The 21,672-nt window shown below is 40.8% G+C and overlaps 1 protein-coding gene across 2 annotated transcripts in view; it reads left to right on the top strand.

Moving 5' to 3' along the window:
* AFF2 (ALF transcription elongation factor 2) overlaps window positions 1–21,672 on the top strand; it is a 239,629-nt gene that overhangs the window by 68,066 nt on the left and 149,891 nt on the right. For both annotated transcript variants that reach the window (XM_087941173.1, XM_087941175.1), the window contains exons 2-3: window positions 10,658–10,778; window positions 15,141–16,025. In XM_087941173.1, the coding sequence (XP_087797299.1) occupies window positions 10,658–10,778; window positions 15,141–16,025 (1,006 nt within the window). The remainder of the gene's footprint in view (window positions 1–10,657; window positions 10,779–15,140; window positions 16,026–21,672) is intronic.

The raw sequence follows: 21,672 nt of genomic DNA, 5'->3' as shown, positions 1-21,672 counted from the left end.
TATCTTTATATACTTTATATTGTTTTATTTAGTTTCTTAATATGATTTGATTGCTTATTTAGTATCCTATGATTATCACTAACTGTTGTATCTCATGATTCTTGTTGAATGTATTTTTATGTACACAAAGAGCTTATGCACTGAAGACAAATTCCTTATGTGTCCAATAACACTTGGCCAATAAAGAATTCTATTCTATTCTATTCTATTCTATTCTATTCTATTCTATTCTATTCTATTCTATTCTATTCTATTCTATTCTATTCTATCCCTCTACTCTACTCTACTCTACTCTACTCTACTCTACTCTACTCTACTCTACTCTACTCCATTCCATTCCAATCCAACCAAACCCAACTCAACCCTATCCTACCCTATCCCATTCCAATCCTAGCCTATCCTATCCTCTCCTATCCCATTCCATTCCATTCTATTCCATTCCATTCCAAACCAATCCAATCCAATTCAATCCAATCCAATCCAGTCCTGTCCTGTCCTGTCCTATCCTATCCTACCCTATCCTATCCCATCCCATCCCATCCCATCCCATCCCATCCCATCCCATTCCATTCCATTCCATTCTATTCTATTCTATTCTATTCTATTCTATTCTATTCTATTCTATTCTATTGACTCATATTTATGACGGTTGCAATGTCCGGGAGGTCATGTCAACCTTCTGTTAAGCCAAGTTAATGGGGAAGCCAGCTTCCCTTAACAACCATGTTACTAACTTAACAACTGCAGTGATTCACTTAACAACTGTGTCAGGAAAGGTTATAAAATGGGGCAAAACTCACTGAACGTCTTGCTTAGCAACAGAAATTTTGAGCTCAATTCTAGTTGTAAGTCGAGGACTGTCTGTACTTATAATGTTTTAAGATGTATTTGAATTGCCCTAAATTTTGGACTTCCCTTCTTCATCGTTTTTTTAAACACTCTTTGAGGAGAGTAGAAGGTACCTTATCTATTAAGGACAAAAAAATGGATTGAAGAAATAATTAAACAGCAAATTGAATTAAGACTGGAGACTTTTCTATTAGGTGTAATAATGGGAAAATATGATGAGAAAACAGAGTATTTAATGCTACATTTATTAACGGCAGCAAGAATAACTTATGCACAGAATTGAAAAAATGATTGTATGCCACCAGAGGAAAATATGATAAGAAAAATACTAACAGATAACAGATAATCAGAGTTGGAAGGGACCTTGTAGGTCATCTAGTCCAACCCCCCGCCCAAGTGGGAGACCCTACACCATTTATGACAAATGGCAGTCCAATCTCTTCTTGAAATTCTCAAGTGATGAAGCTCCCACAACTTTTGAGGGCAAGCTGTTCCACTGGTTGATTGTTCTCACTGTCAGAAAATTTCTCCCTATTTCCAGGTTGAATCTCTCCTTGTTCAGTTTCCATCCGTTGTTCCTTGTCTGGCCTTCAAGTGCTTTGGAGAATAGCTTGACCACCCCCCTCCTCCTCTGTGGCAGCCCCTCAACTATTGGAAGGCTGCTCTCCTGTCTCCCCTGGTCCTTCTCCTCCCTAGACTAGCCATACCCAGTTCCTGCAACTGTTCATCATATGTTTTAGTCTCCAGTCCCCTCATCATCCTAGTTGCTCTTTTCTGCACTTTTTCTAGAGTCTCAACATCTTTTTTATAATGTGGTGACCAAAACTGGATGCAGTACTCTAGGTATGGTCTTACTAAAGTGTCCTGGGATGGTAAGTTGACCATAGAGATAAAGGAAAGAGAGGAAACGGATTATTATTTGACGTGGAATGTATTGTATGATTGGCTAAATAATAGATATAAAGTTGAACAGACAAGACAATAAGATAATAAGGTAAAAGATATAGTGGATAAAAATAGATTAAGCAACATAGACAAGTGTATGGATAGTTAAGATTTATGTAAAAGTATGTATACTGTCACAAAAATGTTGTAATGAATGGAAATGATATTGTATATAAGAAAAATTGTTTAATAAAAATGATTTTTTTAAAAGGTGCCTTATCTATCTTAGAGTCCCAAGCAATTCCAAAACTTGAATATTCTTTGATGCATTTGGGTAACCATCATAAAAAAAAAATATTTTTGCTGTACTGAACTATGGACAATGGGTTTCTTTTTCTTGATGGAACTAGCTATTATTTTTTAAAAGAACTTCCAGACACCATAAAAGTTTTAAGATATATATATTGGGGCACAAACTCTCAAATCAACTCCACTACTTCATCAACTGAAGTATCTGGCCATACTTCCTGACTTTTACTATCTGGAAGGGTGGAACATTGTGGTTTGATGCATCATGTTAACTTTGGAAGAGAGATTTGTAATCAATTTTGGAGACCAAAATATCTTTTGTTTCTCCATTCTGAAGAAGGACATGCCTTAAGCTGGCCCAGGTTGGAGACAAATAAACTCTTGGAAAGCCTACAAAATAATAAATCTCTTAGCCTCAGCCAAAGAAGTGAACTTGATGTACCCATTTTGGATCTAAGCAGAGAACTTTCAAGTTTTTATTGTAGTTTGTTTTCTTTTGAAGCGAGTTTCTGGCCTTTTGAAAATAAGGGATGCCCCAGAGCATAATTCTAACCGATAGTTTTGTGGGACATAAACCACACGTCTTTTTCCATTTTTAGGCAGTGGGTATAGATAGTCATTGCTGTGACTGGTGTTTAGGAAAGCTGAGCTAAGGAAAATAAAATAAAATCAGACCTAGATCAGAAATCCAGCCCTTGCTTATCAATGGAGACCGAGGGGAGCAAGTGGCCAGTTTTAAGTTGCTGGGTGTTACCTTAAAAGAGGACCTGACCTGGGGTGCCCACATTGCAGCCCTGGTCAAAAGGGCCCAGCAGAGATTATATGACCTGATGCTTCTCAGAAAACAACAACTAAATGAGAAACCGTTGGTGACTTCTACCGCTGCAGCATAGAGAGTATTTTAACTTACTGAACCTGTGCATGGTTTGCCAGTTGCACAAAGCAAGATAGGACTGCACTCCAGAGGGTTAAGCGGCATTGCCCAGAAGATCATGGGTTGTCTTCTCCCCTCTTTGGAAGAGCTTTACAGCTTCCTCTGCCTTAAGAAAGTTCAAAACATTCTCAAAGATCCATCTCATCCTGGGAACTCCCTCTTTTTTTGAACTATTACCATCTGGCAGACGGTACAGAATATTAAAAACAAGGACAAATAGGCTGAAAAAGAGGTTCTATCCCAGGGCAGTAGCTCTTTTGAATTCTACTGTATAGTGCAGTGTTGGTGCAGTGTTGTGGGTTTTCGGTTCAATGTGTGGAGTGTGAAGGATGTGTGTTTGTGTTTATTTTCATGGTCATGATATGCATTGAAGATGGTGTTTGATTTCGTTGTACAAGGTGCAACGACAATAAAGTAAACTAAACTATATGGATGACATGCTTAGAGAAAAAGCTTTCTGATGAATTCTGAAGCTATTTAATATTTATTTGTGTGTTCATCTTTCTGGTAGAGGAATGTTGGAGGCCCAAAGGAAACCCATAAAATCATCCTGGATTGTCAGTGTCGCTCTGAATGAATGAGTAACAGAATGGACTCTTAAAATAATAAGGTGGCTAATAAAGACATAGATGTCCCATCTCTTAAAGTCGGTGGCATAGAAAGCCTTGTAAAACCTCTTTCTCTCTCTCTCTCTCTCTCTCATTTGCTAGAGGTGGCCAAAGCTTTTGCAGCCAGGCTTAAAACACATCAAGCTGGCTCCAAAGGATCTGGTTTTTCCATCTAGAAATTTGAAATATTATTTCCTCCCCCTCCCCAGCTCTGTGATATCTATTAAATGTAATATAAAAGAGTCACTCCTCGCTTAGGTTTTATTATTCTATTTTATTTTTGTTCTGAAGGTTAGCTTTAAAGAGACCAAATTTGCTTTCAATAGTCATTATGGTGCTTCTACTGTTTGAGCTGAATAAAACATTAGTCAGAACAGGGTATGCTCATTTCACCCGCCTGGGTCTGTTTGAACTAGACAAGGGGAAGTTGTCCTGTTTTGAAAGCAGACACCGTATCAAAATATCTTTTCACAGGACTCTTCTGAGTACATCATGTATTCCCTGTAATGGTCTTTGAGGTGCTACACATCCATGAGAGGACAGTTCTTAAAAGAAACCACAGGAACAAATCAGAGTAGCTTGAAGAACATATTTTATAGGGTGTGATGTATAAATTGTCAGTGTGAGGCCCACCATTATTCTCAGGGTCTTAGGGGCACTCCAAATGCACATTCTACTTAATTCAGCATAACAATAATATATATCTGAGATGTGAACAAGAAATGAGTCAGGAGTTCTCCATTTTTAAAAAAATAATAATATTTTTTTTATTTTTTAACAACAAACAGAAATAAACAGAAACATAAACACAAAACATAAAACATAAAACCTTCTTTCCATTGTACAGCATCTCGGTCGGTGAAATCTTCTTGTGCACAATATCAACAATCCTTCCCTTCTAAATGCATTGTTAAAATTTACATTACATAAATATGCATATTGTATTATATTATTATTAACTATTTATTGGATTTTACTTATAGACTATATCATCCTTTTCAAGCAAATTTCAGGTTTTTTTTAAAATACCTCAATTCATAATATCATTCATTTCACTAAATCCATTGTAACATATTACATTGCTATCTTTACTCTATCATATTTATATTGTATTATATCTTATTTCCCTACTTTCTTTTCTAACCATTGATAAAATAAATCCCAAATTTTATAATACTCTTTATCTTCTTGCTCTCTAATTGCTAATGAAAATTTACTCATTTCTGCACATTCCATTATTGGAAGTTCTCCATTTTTTTTTAAAGGGTTGGTATTCTTTCAATCCTCTTCAGAATAACAGAGTTGGAAGGGACCTTGAGATCTTCTAGTCCAACCCCCTTCTTAGGCAGGAAACCTTGTACCATTTCAGACAAATCCAATCTCTTCTTGAAGACCTCCAGTGATGGAGCATCTACAACTTCTGGAGGGGTAGCCATTCCACTAATTAATTACTCTCTGTGAGTTGTATTTGGTGTGTGTGTGTGCACAAAGGGAGGCTCAGCCAATCTCATTGTACACATGTTGTACCCTGACAATAAGGGTAATAATAATAATGACTCTCACTGTCAGGAAATGTCTCCTTCATTCTAAATTGGTTCTCTTCTTGATCAGTTCTCATCTGTTGCTTCTTGTTCCGATTCTGATTCACCCTTGGGAAATATAAACAAGTCCATCTTTGTTTTTGAAGAGTAGCTTCTGCAAAGGCTATAAATAGGCTTAAAACCAAACATTCTAACATTCCCTAACCAGAAATGATGTACCATTCTGTGCTAAAAGATAATAATCCTCCTTTTATATTTTTTGTCAGCCTTCCTTGGCAGTAATTCGTGGTTATTCTTCATTGAACTTAGATTGCTGTTGGTTGAAGTCCAATCTGATTAACCAATATTTTCATGGCTGATATTGGATGATGTTGTCACATCACATCAAATGATCTCCCTACTTCCTGGAGAACAGCCAGGTTCCCCATGAAAAAAAATATTTAGCTATCAGACTATTTAGTCGAGATTTCAAAACCAAAACCAACTTTGGTTCAAGTGGTTTTAAATTCTCGAAGCTGAAGTCCTCTCCGATCTGGAAGGTGCCAAGTTTGGTGTATCTAATTTAAATTGACTTGTCTTTGGCACCATAATCGACTTTATTCAACGAGATGTTCCTCCAATGTTCTTTTGAACCTTCCTAGGTTCAGGAGGCAACTGGACTTTTCAAGAGGCCACTGGACTTTCTTGTTTTCCTTTGAAGACATTTTGCTTCTCATCCAAGAAGCTTCTTCAGCTCTGTCTGGATGAGGAAATGGAATCCGCCAACATCCATCCCTGCCATCCATTCCCCACCTTCCATTCCCCACCATCTTGGAAAACAAGCATTGTTGGGCCAACCATGACCTGGATGACTGAGAATCTCCATAGACACTCCCGTTTTTTGTTCTCCACTGGAAAGAAAAGAGTACCTTTCTCAGGAACCCTCAAGGGCATGACTTTGGGGTGCCCTCTGCCCTCGACGGGGCTCCCAGGTTGGCATACAAACCTGTCTGCATTGGCGAAGAAGTTGTGCTGTTCTCTGTAATTAGAAAGCGGCAGGAGGCATAACAAGAGGCTAAATACATAGCTGTGGTTTTAATTAGACAGCACTTCAAATTAGTAATTGCGGCTTCTGTGAGAAACCAGTGACTTTGAACACTGCAAAAGCCCAGTGGCTGCCTGGCTTATTCCTCATTATAGCTCGCTGTGTGAATCCTTCCCTACGTTGGCCTGCTGAGCTGAAAAGACGGGTGTTGAGATACGGTTATTTTCTTTGGGCAGAAAAAGGGCTGGAATGAGATTAAATTCCTCCCCAGCAGAGACGCGAGGATATATGGTTCTTTGCTACCTGCATGTGGTCGTGTCTAGAAGGTGAATTAAATCCAGCCATGAATCCAGGTCTCTCTCTCTCTCTCTTTGCTCAGCCTACTTCACAAGAATGTTGTTGGACCTAAGCCATCCTGAACTTCTGGAGAAACACGGGGGTGACAAACAATGACGAAGTAACTAAGGCCGTATGAATATGGGTTTGTGCGTGAGCATACCGAAAGAAATGTAAAAAAGGTTTTCCACTGGAGATTTGATTGGCCCCCAACTTTGCCAGTCTTCCGGAAAGTGCTTAAGAGCCTGGCTGGTTGCCCAAGGTTGGAGATCAGGAAGTCAGGAAAGTTTAAGTGCCTTATCATTCCTTGGAGGTATTTTATTCTTGGCTGCAATTTTATTTTCTTTGGCTTAGGCTGTGGTCCATTTGATACAGTTATTTATACTGTTGTTCTTGAGCTCCTAAATTCTTCTCACTTGTGTCAACCCTTTGGGTAGGCCACACCAGGAACCATGGTTCTCAGGAAAACCTAAAGTCTACTTTATTAATCTTGCAAGTCAGCACATTTTTTTTAAAAAAATGCTAAAGTCATAGAAAGGGTGCAGAGAAGAGCAACAAATATGATCAGGGGTAGGAAGGGTAAGTCGTATGATGAACGATTGAGGGAACTAGCTGTGTCTAGTCTGACGAAGAGAAAGGTTATGGGAAGACATGCTAACTGCCTTCCAGGACTTGAGGGACTGCCACAAAGAAGAAGGAATTGACTTGTTCTCCAAAGCATCAGAGGGCAGGACAAGAATTAGTAAGTAGAGGCTTGCTAAAGAGCGATCCAACCAGGATTCAAAACAATTTACTACCAGTTCTGAGGGCATGGCTTGGTGGGCATGGTGTGGATTGGTGGGCATGGCAGGGGAAGGATACTGCAAAATCTCCATTCCTTCCCCACTCCACTAACCTGCTTTCCAGCTCCGTTCTCCTGTGCACGGCAACCAAAGGACTCCTAGCCGATCAACTGGGACTCGATGGGAGCAAGAAGATAGATGAGGCAGGCCCAGCCAGTTCTCCAAACTACTCAAAATTTCCGCTACCGGTTTGCCAGAACTGGTCCGAACTGGCTGAATACCACCTCTGATGTAAACCCTGGTTTGATAGGCAGAAAGGGGAAGATAAAATTTTGAAATCAAGTTAGCCATTAGTCTCTGTCTCCTAGACAAAAAACACTCAGACCCATGTCAACACAATCATTTTTTTTCCCCAAAAAATACTGGTTTACAGCTACCACCGTTGGCATTACATTTACTATATTTCTATGTCACCTAGAAGGGCAGATTATAATTATCTGCATTGATTTGAGCAATTATGGACCTTCGTTTTTATTCATCCTTTTAAAAAACTTACTAGGAAATAGTAAATGCTGTATTGCTTGTTTACTATATAATTATGTTTTAGTAATGAGTCATGTCAGGCTGCATTAGGGTGGTGGAATTTAATTAAACATGGAAACAGCAGCAGAAAGGATTTTTAAAAATAAAATTAAAAATAAGAATTAAAGCCAAACTGTTAAAACATTCTGGATAAATAAATTTCTCTTATTAAAATGTCTCATCTACACACAGCCTCCAGTCCTGCTGTTACAGATACGTTCAGCTTCAGTTCCTGTAAATATAATGGCTTAGGAAAGAGATCATCTTGACTTCATAAACCTTCTTCATTGCCTTCAAACCTCATGTTCAACCATGTTTTATTTAACCAGGACATGACCCCAACCTTAAACCAGCCATATTAATACAATATATGATCCTGGAAGGGACGTGGTAGCTCAGTGGCTGAGATGCTGATCTTGTCGATAAGGAAGGTCGGTTGTTCAGCGGTTCAAATCCCTAGCGCCGCGGAACAGAGTGAGCTCCTGTGACTTGTCCCAGCTTTTGCCAACCTAGCAGTTCAAAAGCATGTAAAAAACTGCAAGTAGAAAAATAGGTACCACTTTGGTGGGAAGATAACAGTGTCCCGTGCGCCTTCAGTGTTTGGTCAGGCTGGCCACATGACCACAGACGTCTTCGGACAGTGCTGGCTCTTCAGCTTAGAAACAGAGATGAGCACTGCCCCCTAGAGCTGGAAACGACTAGCACGCATGTGCGAGGGGAACGTTTACCTTATGATCCTGGAATCACAGCATCATAGGACGAGGTGACCTTAGAGGTCATCTAGTCCAATCCCATGCCAATGCAAGAATCCTTATACCATCCTGGATAAATAGTTGCCCAATCTTTTCTGGATTGATGATGGCGCACCACAACTTTTGGAGGAAACTGATAGATTGTTCTCACGGTCAGGAATTCCTCCTTATTTCCAGATTGGATGTCACTCGGATGAGTTTCCACCCATTGCTTCCTGCCCTGGGGTAATATTAGCCTTCATTTAGCCCCCAGACCCCTGATCATCTTTGTTGCTCTTCTCTGCACTCATTCTAGGGCTTCAGCATCTGTTTTGTATCATGGTGACCAAAACTGGACAAGGTATTTCAAATGTGGCCTCACCGATGCAATAAAGAGTGCTACCGGTCAAGGGTGGGATTCAAAAATCCCAGCAGCCAGTTCGCTGCCTGGTTGCTGGGTGGGTGTGGGCCATGGTGGGCATGGGCTACTGGAATTTCCGGGAGGGCCATTTTTTACCTTCCTCAGGATCCGGCAGCTTCTCTTCGGCCTCTGAGAGGGCGAAAACGGCCTCCCTGGGCTCTGGAGGGTCTCCCAGAGACTCTGCATGGACCCGGCGTGGTACTTACCTACATCCAAAATGGGCTGCATGGAGGGGTGGAGTAGGGCAGGCAGGGCCAGCGGTCGGTTCAACTACTGGTTTGTCGAACCAGATGTAAATTTAACATCCGGTTGGCCTGAACCGCTCCGAACCGGTAGAATACCACCCCTGGTATCGGTACTATCATTTCTCGTGTTTTTGATGCTATCCAATGGTGGGATTCAACATTTTTACTACTGGTTCTGTGGGCGTGGCTTGGTGGGTGTGGCAGAGGAATGATACTGTAAAATCTCCGGTCAGAGGTAGTATTTGCAGGTTCTCCGAACTACTCAAAATGTCTGCTACCGGTTCTCCAGACCTGGTCAGAACCTGCTGAATAACCACCTCTGATGCTATCCTTCTGTGAATGCAACCTAGAATTGTGTTGTCATTTTGGGGGGGCAGCTGTAACACACCAAACGGTCGTCTACCAAGACACTAAGATGCCTCCATTGTTAAGCCAAGGTCTGACTATCTTATATCTGTGCATCTAAGTCCGGAACCTTCATTTCCTCCCCATCGAACTGCATCCTTTGGGATAGTGTGTCCATTCAGAAACAATACAAACGGATCTGCTTTGTTTCCTCCATTGGTCACCTTTAATTATTGGAAAGTTGCAGGGTTTCAGCTTGGAACTTTATAAATGTGTGTTTTGGATGGGGATGTGGCTATTCCTCCCTATCCCTGATTCTCAGTGTCTTTCCTTAGAAGGAAGGGTAGGAGTAAAAGGTTTGGCAGAGCATTTCAGCCTTGGATAACCTGAGAAATGTTGCCAGCATAAACAGCATGAGGCAGTGAAATTCTAGTCCTCCAAGTTGGATTTGGCTCAGTGTGTTGAGTGACACAAGAAGAGAGCCGAGCTGCAGTGCAACCTCCAGATAGTCCAAATGGCTGCAATAAATAATTTGAGAATATTCTAATGACACTAGGATAGCAATAGCACTCAGACTTATATAACCACTTCACAGTGCTTTACAACCTTCTCTAAGTGGTTTACAGAGTCAGCCTATTGCCCCCAGTATGCTGGGTCCTCATTTTACCCAGCTTGGAAGGATAGAAGGCCAAGTCAACCTTGAGCCTGGTGAGATTCAAACTGCCAAATTGCAGGCAGCTGGCAGTCAGCAGAAGTAGCCTGCAGTACTGCACTCTAACCACTGCGCCACCGTGGCTTCAGGCTGGGTATCTGAGTTGGAAAAATATTGGGCCATTATTTTTCCTTTCTTATTTGTGGTGTGTGTGTGTGTGTGTGTGTGTGTGTGTAAAGGCCTTCTAGAATCAGACTGCTCTTATCTTTAAATTTCTCAAATGTTCACAATCTTTCACGGACTGTTTTTTTTTTTTTTACAGTTTTAAGAGCAAAAGGAAATTTTCGTATTTTTTAAAGTAAATGCTTATTTATCTCTCTTTTTTTAAAAAAAATAAAAAAATAAAATTGCAGTCACTATGAACAAGATCGGAATGCACTTAAGAGGAAGGAATGGGAGCGAAGAAATCAAGAAGTCCAGCAAGATGAAGACCTCTTCGCCTCTGGCTTTAATCTCTTTGGAGAACCATACAAGGTAAGTCAATGCTGGAAGCCAAGTTTGACATTTGTTGAGTTGCATACGCAACTTTTTCCTTCTCGAGTTCCTTATGCCTCGGCCCCATGGGGAAGATAGTCCTGCAAGGAAGAGGCAACGGTGGCTGTTGAGAGATTGTTTTCTCCAACTTGAGGTCTTCAGTGATGTTGGACACCCATGATAAGTATGTGAGCTGAGAAAAATGGGAAGACTTCTAGAGACCAGCTTCATGTATATATTCACATTCACATTGTTAGATAATAATATCCTGCCCTCTCTATACTTCAGTGTTTTTGATGACCTTGGCAGCTCTGCGAGGTGTGGACTTCAACTCTGTTGAGAGCTGGTGTCCTCACATCTGAAGGCTGCCAAGCTTGAAACAACAATCTCAGTTTTGTCAACTCTTGGGTTTTATGAACCAGACCTTCATGTAGTTTGCTCCACATGAGACAAAGACATGGCCCTGCTTCTTCCTTCCACTTGTCCTTGTGATAGCGATGATGCTGCCAGGTTAAATTGGACCCTTTTCCTGTTTCTTTCTCTTGTCAGAAAGTCCAGTCAGTTGAAAAACCTGCAAAGGTAATGAGGTTCTTCAGAGAAGAATGAGTTGCAACCACCTGTCCAGCCTCTTTGCACAACTGCTGCCTAAGGCATTTCTGCAAGGCCGGTTGGAAAGGAGAAGAACAAGCGAACAAGTGTTTGGCCTCCAACTCTTCACTCCCCACCCCACTTCCCTCGACACAATGGAATCTCCTTGTGTTAAATGAGGAGGGGGAGTGTATCAACGCTGGGTTGGGTCATTGTTCATTGTGCTTTGGGTTGACCAAAGTGGGCGCACTACAAAGACTTGATTCTTGGCTGAAATGCAATGTACTTTTTTGGCCCCCAAAATGTCCTCCTTAAACTTTTCTTAATACAACCACCCATGTACACCAAACAAAACGCGGTTTTGTTTCATACTGTGTGACTCTTCACTTTACACAATCGGTTAAATTTCTAAACATTTGCTTCAAATATTTAGAAAGGAAACATTTCTTTTTAAAAAAAGACATACAGATATCATATTTCCCCCTCCAATCCGCTCCCATCTTCTCCTTTCCAAAACTTTGTACTCCAACAGAAACATTGTGGTGCAAACAATGTACAACTCCAAACAAAAGGATGACTTAATCATCCCGATGAACATCAGAGCTGAAACCAAGAAAATCGTTGCTTTTTTTCATGCAACCCATGAACCGACTACAGAAAATCTCAGATCCTGTAGTCCACTCATGAGGAGCAGCTATCCAGAGTGCAGATGGGCAATCTCATCATCTCTCCTTTATCTGGAGAGACAGAATTACTGTCCAGTTGCTGATCTCCATCAAAAAGCTCCTACAGGGAGATCTAGTTCTCCATGAATCCCTACCAGAAGCCCAAAAGGGGTTGAATTGTTTTACAAGATCCATAGCTAGACATTATTCTCTTGCATCTTGAGAGAAGGTAGCAGTAGTACTTATATGCCACTTCACAGTGCTTTACAGCCCACTGTATATGGAGATTCTCAATCATCCAGGAATTCTTGGATGAGAAGCGAAATGACTTCAAAGAAAAAAAAACAATAAGGTCTAGTTGCCTCCTGAAAAAAGCACCTTTGCGTCTCATTATCTTGTTTTCCTTGTTTACAAGGACAAATAAACATGGAACAACCTGGATGATGGAGAATCTCTATAGACTTTTAGCTATACAATTTGGGATGGACACCTTTGGAATGGTATGGGACTAGGAATGGATTTCCAGAGAGAAAACAAATGCAGACTACAGGAACCAGGAGAGCTACAGTGCTTCAATAACTCTCCAAAAGGATGTCTGCAAGGAGTATAAATCCTTCCATTCCCCCGCTATCCTGTCAGAGCTGAAGAAGCTTCTTGGATGAGAAGTAAAACATCTTCAAAGAAAAAAAACAATAAGGTCTAGTTGCCTCTTGAAAAAAAGCACCTTTGCGTCTCATTATCTTGTTTTCCTTGTTTATGAAAACAAATAAACATGCATAATAAGGTGTATTTCAATGGTGGAGGAATCTATTTATCTGAAGAATCATGTGTCAAATAGTTTTGGGAGACTGTTTTCCTTTTTTCCTCCACCAACTCTCAGAACTGGAGTTTCTTCTGGTAAACAATCACCTTTCTTTTACCGTCATAGTTCCACCAATTGCTCAGATGTAGTTTGCTTGCTCATCTGAACACTCACCCTATACTACAGGTATAATCGGTAGGCCAATGCCCCATCTTTTAAATGACCTTTCAGAAAAGGAGGGGGGTGGAAGAGAAGCCACAGCTAAAATCTAGGAAATTGAGTAAGAAGTACGCAAGGGGATAAAAACACAATAATGCCAAAAATGAGTCAGAATTTGCTTAATAATTGCTGTGCTTTACAGAAAGTGACTGTGAATCATTGATTTGCAAAAACACATGCTGTGTGGTTCCAGAAAATAAAGGCAACTGAATTTTGCAAATACAGCTGACAACTGTATTTATATCTCTCTTTGATTATTTTTTTTTTCTAAAAGGCTCTCCTGAATGCTCATTTTGAAAGAAATTATTAAGTAACCAAACTGGATGCAGGCCAAAAATCAAATCTTTAGTAGTCCGGGGAAACTCAGAACAATACAAAAAAAGGACACTTGAAACTCTTATTCATCACAATGTGGTAGCATATGTTGGTTGGCAGTTACTTTGACCCCCGCACTGTTTGTACAGGATAGAAAGCCTGGGTGCTCTGGACCACTTCCCAGCAATTGTGTCTTCCTTCTTAGTTGACAACTCAAAGGTTCTCGGTGAGCTGGTAGGCAGCTCTTACCCACTGGGAAGTACGTGATTGTTTTGAACCAGCCAGGCTGATTGGCTGGTTGAAGCTGGGGCCAAAATAGCATGTTCAATGAGTGACGTCTCTATTTTTAAACATTAAATCCATCCCCAACCAGTCAAATTACCATCTTCCTGGTGACCCACAACCAAAGGCTACGTCCCGTAGCCATAGTGATAGAGAAGGAAAGAAGCTGTTTGATTTATTACTGCGTTTTCAACCCTGTGTAGAGGCAAAAGAATTAAGGGTGTTTTTCCCCATCTTAACCTGGTTATGACTATGTCTGCTCAAAGTCAGTTTCCATAATGCAGTAGAAACTTGAACTCGCTTCTCTTTGGCCTTGTCAGGCGTGAACGATCAGCTCCGTGAGTGAAGGTCCAATTAAACTGATTTATTGCTAAAAGCCTATGTACAGGAATCTTCTCAACTAATGGGTAGCATCTGCTAGGAGTTAGATAAGGGTGCACAGAATTCAAGAGAGGTTGGACTTAGCTTGTTTGTGACTATGTAGGGATTCTAGGCTGATCGATCTTTTAATTCGGCCCCCAGGTTCTACTGTTCCTTCCCCTATCTTGGTCCAACTCCTTCACCGCCACTGCATAATGTTGCATTGTCATTATTAATGTTACTCACAGGAGAGAAAAACGAGAGGGTCCCTCCTACCCATCTCTATGGCATTCACAATGAGATTACTAACAGGCAACCTTTTCAACTTCTGCTTTGAAGACTCTGCCCTTGACTAATGGACAGGATAAGAACCTCTTTTGCAGTAGACTCAACCCTTTGGGCAGATTTCCTTCTGGGATCTGCCTTATCATCTGTGATGGCACATATCAGTCATTGCTTGGATAAGTTTTAATGAATGGCCTCTCCCGGGTTTTATTTGCTAACCCTGTCTTTATCCCCGGAGCAGGATTTTAATTCATAAAACCCAGGATTCTACATGGTATGAATGTTGATTGTTTTGATATGACTTTAATTGTATGTGATTTTATTCTTTTAAGATACCCTTGGAGATATTTCCGGTCCATAACATTGAGTTAGAAATATTTCAGATCAATGAAGGCTTAAGAATATGTCAATAATGGCTTGGAGGAGTTGGAAGTCATTTGAAATTAAGGAGAAATCAACAATCCCAAGGAACGGAGTCCTTTTTAGAATGCATTTAGGCCAGGGGTGTCCAACCTTGGCAACTTTAAGACTGGTGGACTTCAACTCCTAGAACTCTCCAACCAGCCATGCTGGGAGTTGAAGTCCACAGGTCTTAAAGTTGCCAAGGTTGGACACCCCTGGCCTAAATGCATTCTGAAAAGGACTCCGTTCCTTGGGATTGTTGATTTCTCCTTAATTTCAAATGACTTCCAACTCCTCCAAGCCATTATTGGCATATTCTTAAGGTTGGACACCCCGGGCTTAGATATTATGGGCTGGGAGAAGTCAGATCTTCTCCTTTCTTGCTTTGTCCCATCTCTGTTCATGGGTCACCTTTCTTAACCCTGATTTCTTTTGATGTTTTAGACCAGCAAAGGAGATGCACTTGCCAACCGTGTGCAGAACACGTTGGGGAACTACGATGAGATGAAGGACCTGCTCACCAACCATTCCAACCAGAGCCACCTTGTCGGCATCCCAAAGAATCCTGTGCCACAAACCCCAGTTGACAAGAATGAGCCGAATTTTTTCCCCGAGCAAAGGAACCGGATGGTTGCATCCCACCAGATGGGTGGGAACACCTCAACGGCCATGCCTCCCCCATCTTCCCTGTCCTCCAATTCAAATTTGCTGAATGGCCACCAGAGCAGCAGGAAATCCAGAACGGACTGGTCCCGTGGCAACCACAGCTCTAGTGGCGGCCAGTCGAACCAAACCAGTAGCCAACCCAATCGGACCAAACATAGCTCTTCTCATGAGCCAACGCAAGGCAGATATGAGGACCTCTATCCCTGCCAGAACGAGCCCCAGAAAACTGGAGGAGGGGAGGAACTCAACACCCCACCTTCATCTTCACATTCAAGGAGGCACAATCACTCCAAACCCACAACGGCCGAGCACTCCTACAAAGAAACCACCCACTCGAAGTCTCCAGTGGATCTTGATTTTCTGAGCCACGGATCTCCTCTTCCTTCTACATCTTTGCTATCCGCCGCTAACAATCTTTCCAACCAGAACTTCCCTCCTGGACTCCACTGTAAAAGCAGTATGATCCAGCAGAAGCCCACTGCTTACGTTCGACCCATGGATGGCCAGGACCAAGTCCCGAATGATTCCCCAGAACTAAAACCACCCATAGAAACTGAGGGGGTCTATGGGAACCAATCCTTTGGAAGTCTACTGGAAGGGAAAACCACCGGATCCAGTTCTAAGAATAAACTACCAAAGCTTACCATTCCTCAAATGAGTGAAGTAAGTGTTACCTTTTCTTTCCTTCCTTCCTTCCTTCCTTCCTTCCTTCCTTCCTTCCTTCCTTCCTTCCTTCCTTCCTCCCTCCCTCCCTCCCTCCCTCCCTCCCTCCCTCTCTCTCTCTCTCTCTCTTTCTTTCTTTCTTTCTTTCTTTCTTTCTTTCTTTCTTTCTTTTCTTTCTTCCTTTTCTTTCTTTCTTCCTTTCCTTTCTTCCTTTCTTTTCTTTTCTTTTCTTTTCTTTTTTTTCTTTCTTTCTTTCTTTCCTTCCTTCCTTCTTTATTTCCTTCCTTCCTTTCTTTCCTTCCTTCCCTCCCTCCCTCCCTTCCTCTTTCTCTCTCTCCCTCACCCTGTACTATTGTCTTTCTGATGTATCATGTTTTGCATTTTTTTCCTTGGCTTTATATGACAAAAACCAAGTGGAAAACACATCTCCAGTTTTTATTGATTTATTGCCAGTGTATTGGTGGGGTGGGTTTGTCCAGCCTCTGATTTGTGTTGTCTTATCAGCTGTCCTTATCCCAAAGGTGCTTTTATTTTTTCCCCTCAAAAGGCAACTGGAGTTTGTTTTTCCTTGAAGACGTTTCATTTCTCATCAAAGAAGTTCTTCAGTTCTTCTTCAGAACTGAAGAAGCTTCTTGGATGAAAAGCAAAACGTCTTCAAGGAAAAACAAATTCCAGTTGCCTTTTGAAGAAACCACCTGTGTGACAACCATGACCTGGATGACTGAAAGCCTCCATGGACCACCCCACTGCCGTTCTTGCACAGAAACTACTTCCTGAAGTTCTCTGTTGGCACTAATTGTCGTTTTCTTAAAAAAAGAATAACACAAGTATCTTTAAGGGGTGGATGGTTTATAAAACACACACACATACACACAGCCATCCTTGCATGTTGTGCCCTTGATCCAGATGGGATAACTGTGGCCTTTGCATGGAATAAAACTGTGTGCCATTTTGGCAGAAGTTGGGTCATTGGAAGTTGAGTCAACTTAGCCATGACTGAGTTGCACAATAGGGCCGTTCGTGGTCATTTTCTGCTCTTCAAACTGACTTTCTTTTCAATAATTCTCATGATTCATAGCTGGTATGACTTTTCACAATCTTGTTCTGAGTGTTGGCCAGAAAGAAAAGTGGGGAGAACAGATATGGCTCAAAGCGAAAGGATAAGAGTGAACCCTTTGTAAGTTTTGCTGTGGCAAAACCCAAGGCGTTGGTTTTGGCTTTAGATCCACGGGGAAACCCAATGTTCTCGCGGAACCCAGGAATACCCTGTTTACCACCAAAAGGTAAGAACTCCGTGTCATAGTGGAGAAGCTGGAGAATTAATGGCGAACCAGGGTGTTACAAAGGCATATTTCTTCCCATTTGCAAATATCTCAGGTGTTTGGTTTTAAGTCAATGTATTGCCTCTCTGAAAAGAAAAGGAAAGAAAAAAAGCCACAAAGAATTAGGAATGCTCAGAGAGCTTGAGACATTATGTGCCGGTATGCACATGCTTTCAAAAACCGACCTACACTAATGTCCAAAACTCTTTGCTAATCTGCTTTCCATTTTGCACCTATCAGCTAAAAGGAAGATTGTGGTTGTGGAAAACTTGTTGCTTACTTTTGCATAGTCTTCTCTCTCTCTCTCTCTCTCTCTCTCTCTCTCTGTGTATGTGTGTGTGTGTGTATGTGTTGGACTGTACACTGTATCTTATTCTTATTGTGTAATCCTAACAATTGTTGGCAATCAGTGTGTTTGGCTTTCTCATTAAAGATAGCATTCTTTTTTGCTGGGAAGGCAGAAACAGAATGTATGACAAGAATGGTATTAGAAATGTTGAATGAATAGACAACTGGTGGGGGGGGAGGGGGGAATACGAAGCCATCTGAAACACAGCAACGTTTTATAGATTTGTGGAGGAGAAACCAAGAACCGACCTGGTGTATATTTACTCACCACAAGTAATTCCCACTGGAGCATCTTTAGGGGACAGTGAATGCATGATTCCATTCCAGTGTGGAAAAAGCTCTCTTGGCATCTGTGCAGAAACTTCTCATCCTTTCAAAGGAGCTCAGAGGGGTTGGCTTTGATTTGGTGATTCCAATCAATATTTTGATGTGGGAATTTAATTCAGCAATTCAATGGGGTTGCCCCCCACAACCCCGCCTTGGTTAGCAAATATTTGCACCATTCCAAAGGTTGCAGAAGGATTCCTGGTGGTTAAGAAGTCAACATGCAATTCCACCCCCACCCCACCATCCTAGGACAAAACAAATAAAAACCTGCCAGGGTGTAGATATATTTTTCCCCTTGGAGTTGGACTACTGTGGTGCAAATCCTAGTTTTTCCCCACATCTGCTGTTTGGAAACTGAAACAGTATTTGCTGTGTGAGCAAGGAGACAGCAAGGAGCCTGGGTGTGGCTTAGCTCAACTGTTTTATACTAAAGCTGCCTCTCTTCTGCTTGTGTTTTGCATTTGAAAGAGATTTCTTTTCAGGTGGGAAGGAGGAGTAGAACTCCTTAGCATCAGAGTGTGTTAATAATAATAATATAGGAAATACTAATGCTCTGATGGTCATTTCTTAGAGGAATATATGGGCCAAATTTCAAGTATGTAGGCTTTATGGTTCTGGAAATTTTGTGATGATATGTGAAAATATCTATCTATCTATCTATCTGTCTATCTATCTATCTATCTATCTATCTTTGGTTATTCGGGTTTTCTCCCCCGTAAAATTGGAAGTATCTAGGTGACGTTTTGATGAAATCTCATTCGTCATCTTCAGGCTTGTGTCTTCGGCTTTGTGCTTCTCAGAGTAATGTGAGCTTGCAGCTGCTTCTTCCTTTTAACTGCTAGTGGGGGTGTGACTTGATTGGGTGGGGGCTTGGCTGACAGCCAAACCCCCAACCAATGAGAACACACCCCCACCCAATGAGAACACAGCCAAGCCCCCACCCAATCAAGTCACACCCCCACTAGCAGTTAAAAGGAAGAATCAGCTGCAAGCTCACATTACTCCGAGAAGCACAAAGCCGAAGACACAAACCTGAAGATGACGAATGAGATTTCGTTGAAATGTCACCAAAATACTTCCAATTTTACGGGGGAGAAAACCCGAATAACCAAAGATATATATATGTGTGTGTGTGTGTGTGTGTGTGTGTGTGTGTGTGTGTGTATCACATCATCACAAAATTCCCAGATATATATCGCTGGCATCAGCTCTCCTATCACCTCTGGGAATAATTGTTTTGAGACTGTAATTTGTCTGACTGGTTTAAAGAAGAAGGCAAGGGGGGAAATCTCTCCCCATTATTTATTCACATTCCAAAGACCAACAAAGACAGATGTGATTTGCAGAAGAGTTTGGGAAATGTTCTGAGAACAGCCTCTGAAAACTTGGTGGGGGGGGAAAGAAGGCCTACTTCTATCAAGTCGAAGCTGAGGGTTACTTGCAGAGGGCGGTTTGATTAAAAAAATGTATTTGTTAATGAACGTAGCTTTGTACATGATCGCTATACAGATGTTTCTGTTTATTTTTACCTTGGGTTAAAAATCTGCTGGAGGATTCCGTTGCAATTTGTCACTGCTATTGTTTGGCAAGGAAATAATTGCATGCAAAGGAAATAATGAGAATGCAAAAGCAGAGGAATCTGTTTGCTCTGCTTGTCTATTTAAAAAAAAATCCCAACCCCATTAAAAAACAAAAAAAATTGAACATCAGAATTGAAGTCGGAATAGAGCACTAAGGGGGGTCTCCTGCATTGGTATAACCGAGGTTAATGACGGTGTCAGGGGCTGAATTCCAAACCCCTTGAACAGGGGAAGAAAATAGATCCATGCAGTAAATGGATTTGGAAAATGTTAAGCATCTGCAAGGAAGTTTAACATAGGACCCTCTGATTCAAAGGGAAGAATGCAGCCCCGTTAATCTAGCATCTGTTCTAGCTTGTGATTGCAACTTAATTCTCAATACACATCCTTGAACACCCCGGAGTTTTAATTGCATTGCAGTGTGGGCTGCTGTGTAAATTAGACACACAGACCACTCTGGATTCTCATCCATAGATAGATGATAGATGATGATTGATAGATAGAGGATGGATGGAGGGATGAATGATAGATGTATGTATGATGGATGGATGGATGGATAGATAGATAGATAGATAGATAGATAGATAGATAGATAGATAGACAGACAGACATGGATGGATGGATGGATGGATGGATGGGTAGATGGATGGATAGATGGATGGATAGATGGATGGATAGATGGATGGATAATTAGATGATAGATAGATAGATAGATAGATAGATAGATAGATAGACAGATAGACAGATAGATGGATAAATGGATGGATGGATAATTGGATGATAGATAGATAGATAGATAGATAGATAGATAGATAGATAGATAGACGGATAGAAAGATAAATCGATAAATCGATAATTAGATGATGGATGGATAATTAGATGATAGATAGATAGATAGATAGATAGATAGATAGATAGACAGACAGATGGATAGAAAGATAAATGGATAAATGGATAATTAGATGATAGATGGATGGATAATTAGATATAGATAGATAGATAGATAGATAGATAGATAGATAGATAGATAGATAGATAGATAGATAAATAGATAGATAGATAGATAGATAGATAGATAGATAGATAGATAGATAGATGATAGATAGATAGATAGATAAATGAATGGATAGATGGATGGATAGATGGATAAATAGATAGATGGATAATTAGATGATAGATAGATAGATAGATAGATAGATAGATAGATAGATAGATAGTATGCACACACATACATTGGAAAAGAAATAGCAGTTGCCTTCCAAATTAAAACAATTCAATCGTGTCACTTGTATACATCATTTACCTTTGATTTCTAATTTACGATTGATTTCATGAGGTCCTGACCGGGACAGCCAAGGGGCCAAATGTGGCCCCAGGTCCCATAAAATGCCCAGGTCTTTTCTACACAGTGTTTGCAACTGTGCAAGGATGGAATTTCTTCCTCACTTGTCTCCACCCACTTAAAGCATGAAGGATGCACGCTGCTCTTGGCATTCCTTCTTAGAAAAATATTTTGACAGGCTCAGTATACAGGGAAAGGATAAGCTTTTGTTACATGCTTTACAAATCACTCTGTTATCACAGAATGCATTGATTAGTCCTATCTCTGCAAGATATATCTATCCGCACACAGGCCAGCACTCTTTTGGGATTAAAGAGTATAGAAAATTGACAGGTAGATAACCATATTGATCAGCTCAAGCTGAGCAGTAAATGCCAGCAGCCTTATGTCAGATGTATCAAATTTTACCGGCGCAGTCAGTTTAATAAGGCATTTTTGTTTAGTTTACTTTATTGTCATTGCACCTCATACAACAAAATTAAAAATTAAATTGGGGTGGTGGTGGTAACTTTACTGTTTTTGTTTCATTTTTTTAAATGGATGGAAAAGGGGTGGGGAGAAGCATAGAATAAACCCAGGTTAATCAATGCCTTGTTTTATGTCAGTTTGCCAAAATGTGAGGTTCTTTCTTCGTGGGTGGAACTTTCATTCCCCCCTTTTTAAAAGGGCTTTTAGTTTTGCTTTTTTTAAAAAAAAAAAGAAAAGAAAAAGAAAAACTTCAGAGGGTG

This window comes from Pseudonaja textilis, chromosome 12, assembly GCF_049901715.1.
Source record: "Pseudonaja textilis isolate UNSWEBS1 chromosome 12, rPseTex1.2, whole genome shotgun sequence".
Taxonomy (NCBI): domain Eukaryota; kingdom Metazoa; phylum Chordata; class Lepidosauria; order Squamata; family Elapidae; genus Pseudonaja; species Pseudonaja textilis.
This window is presented reverse-complemented; position numbering and strand designations above follow the sequence as displayed.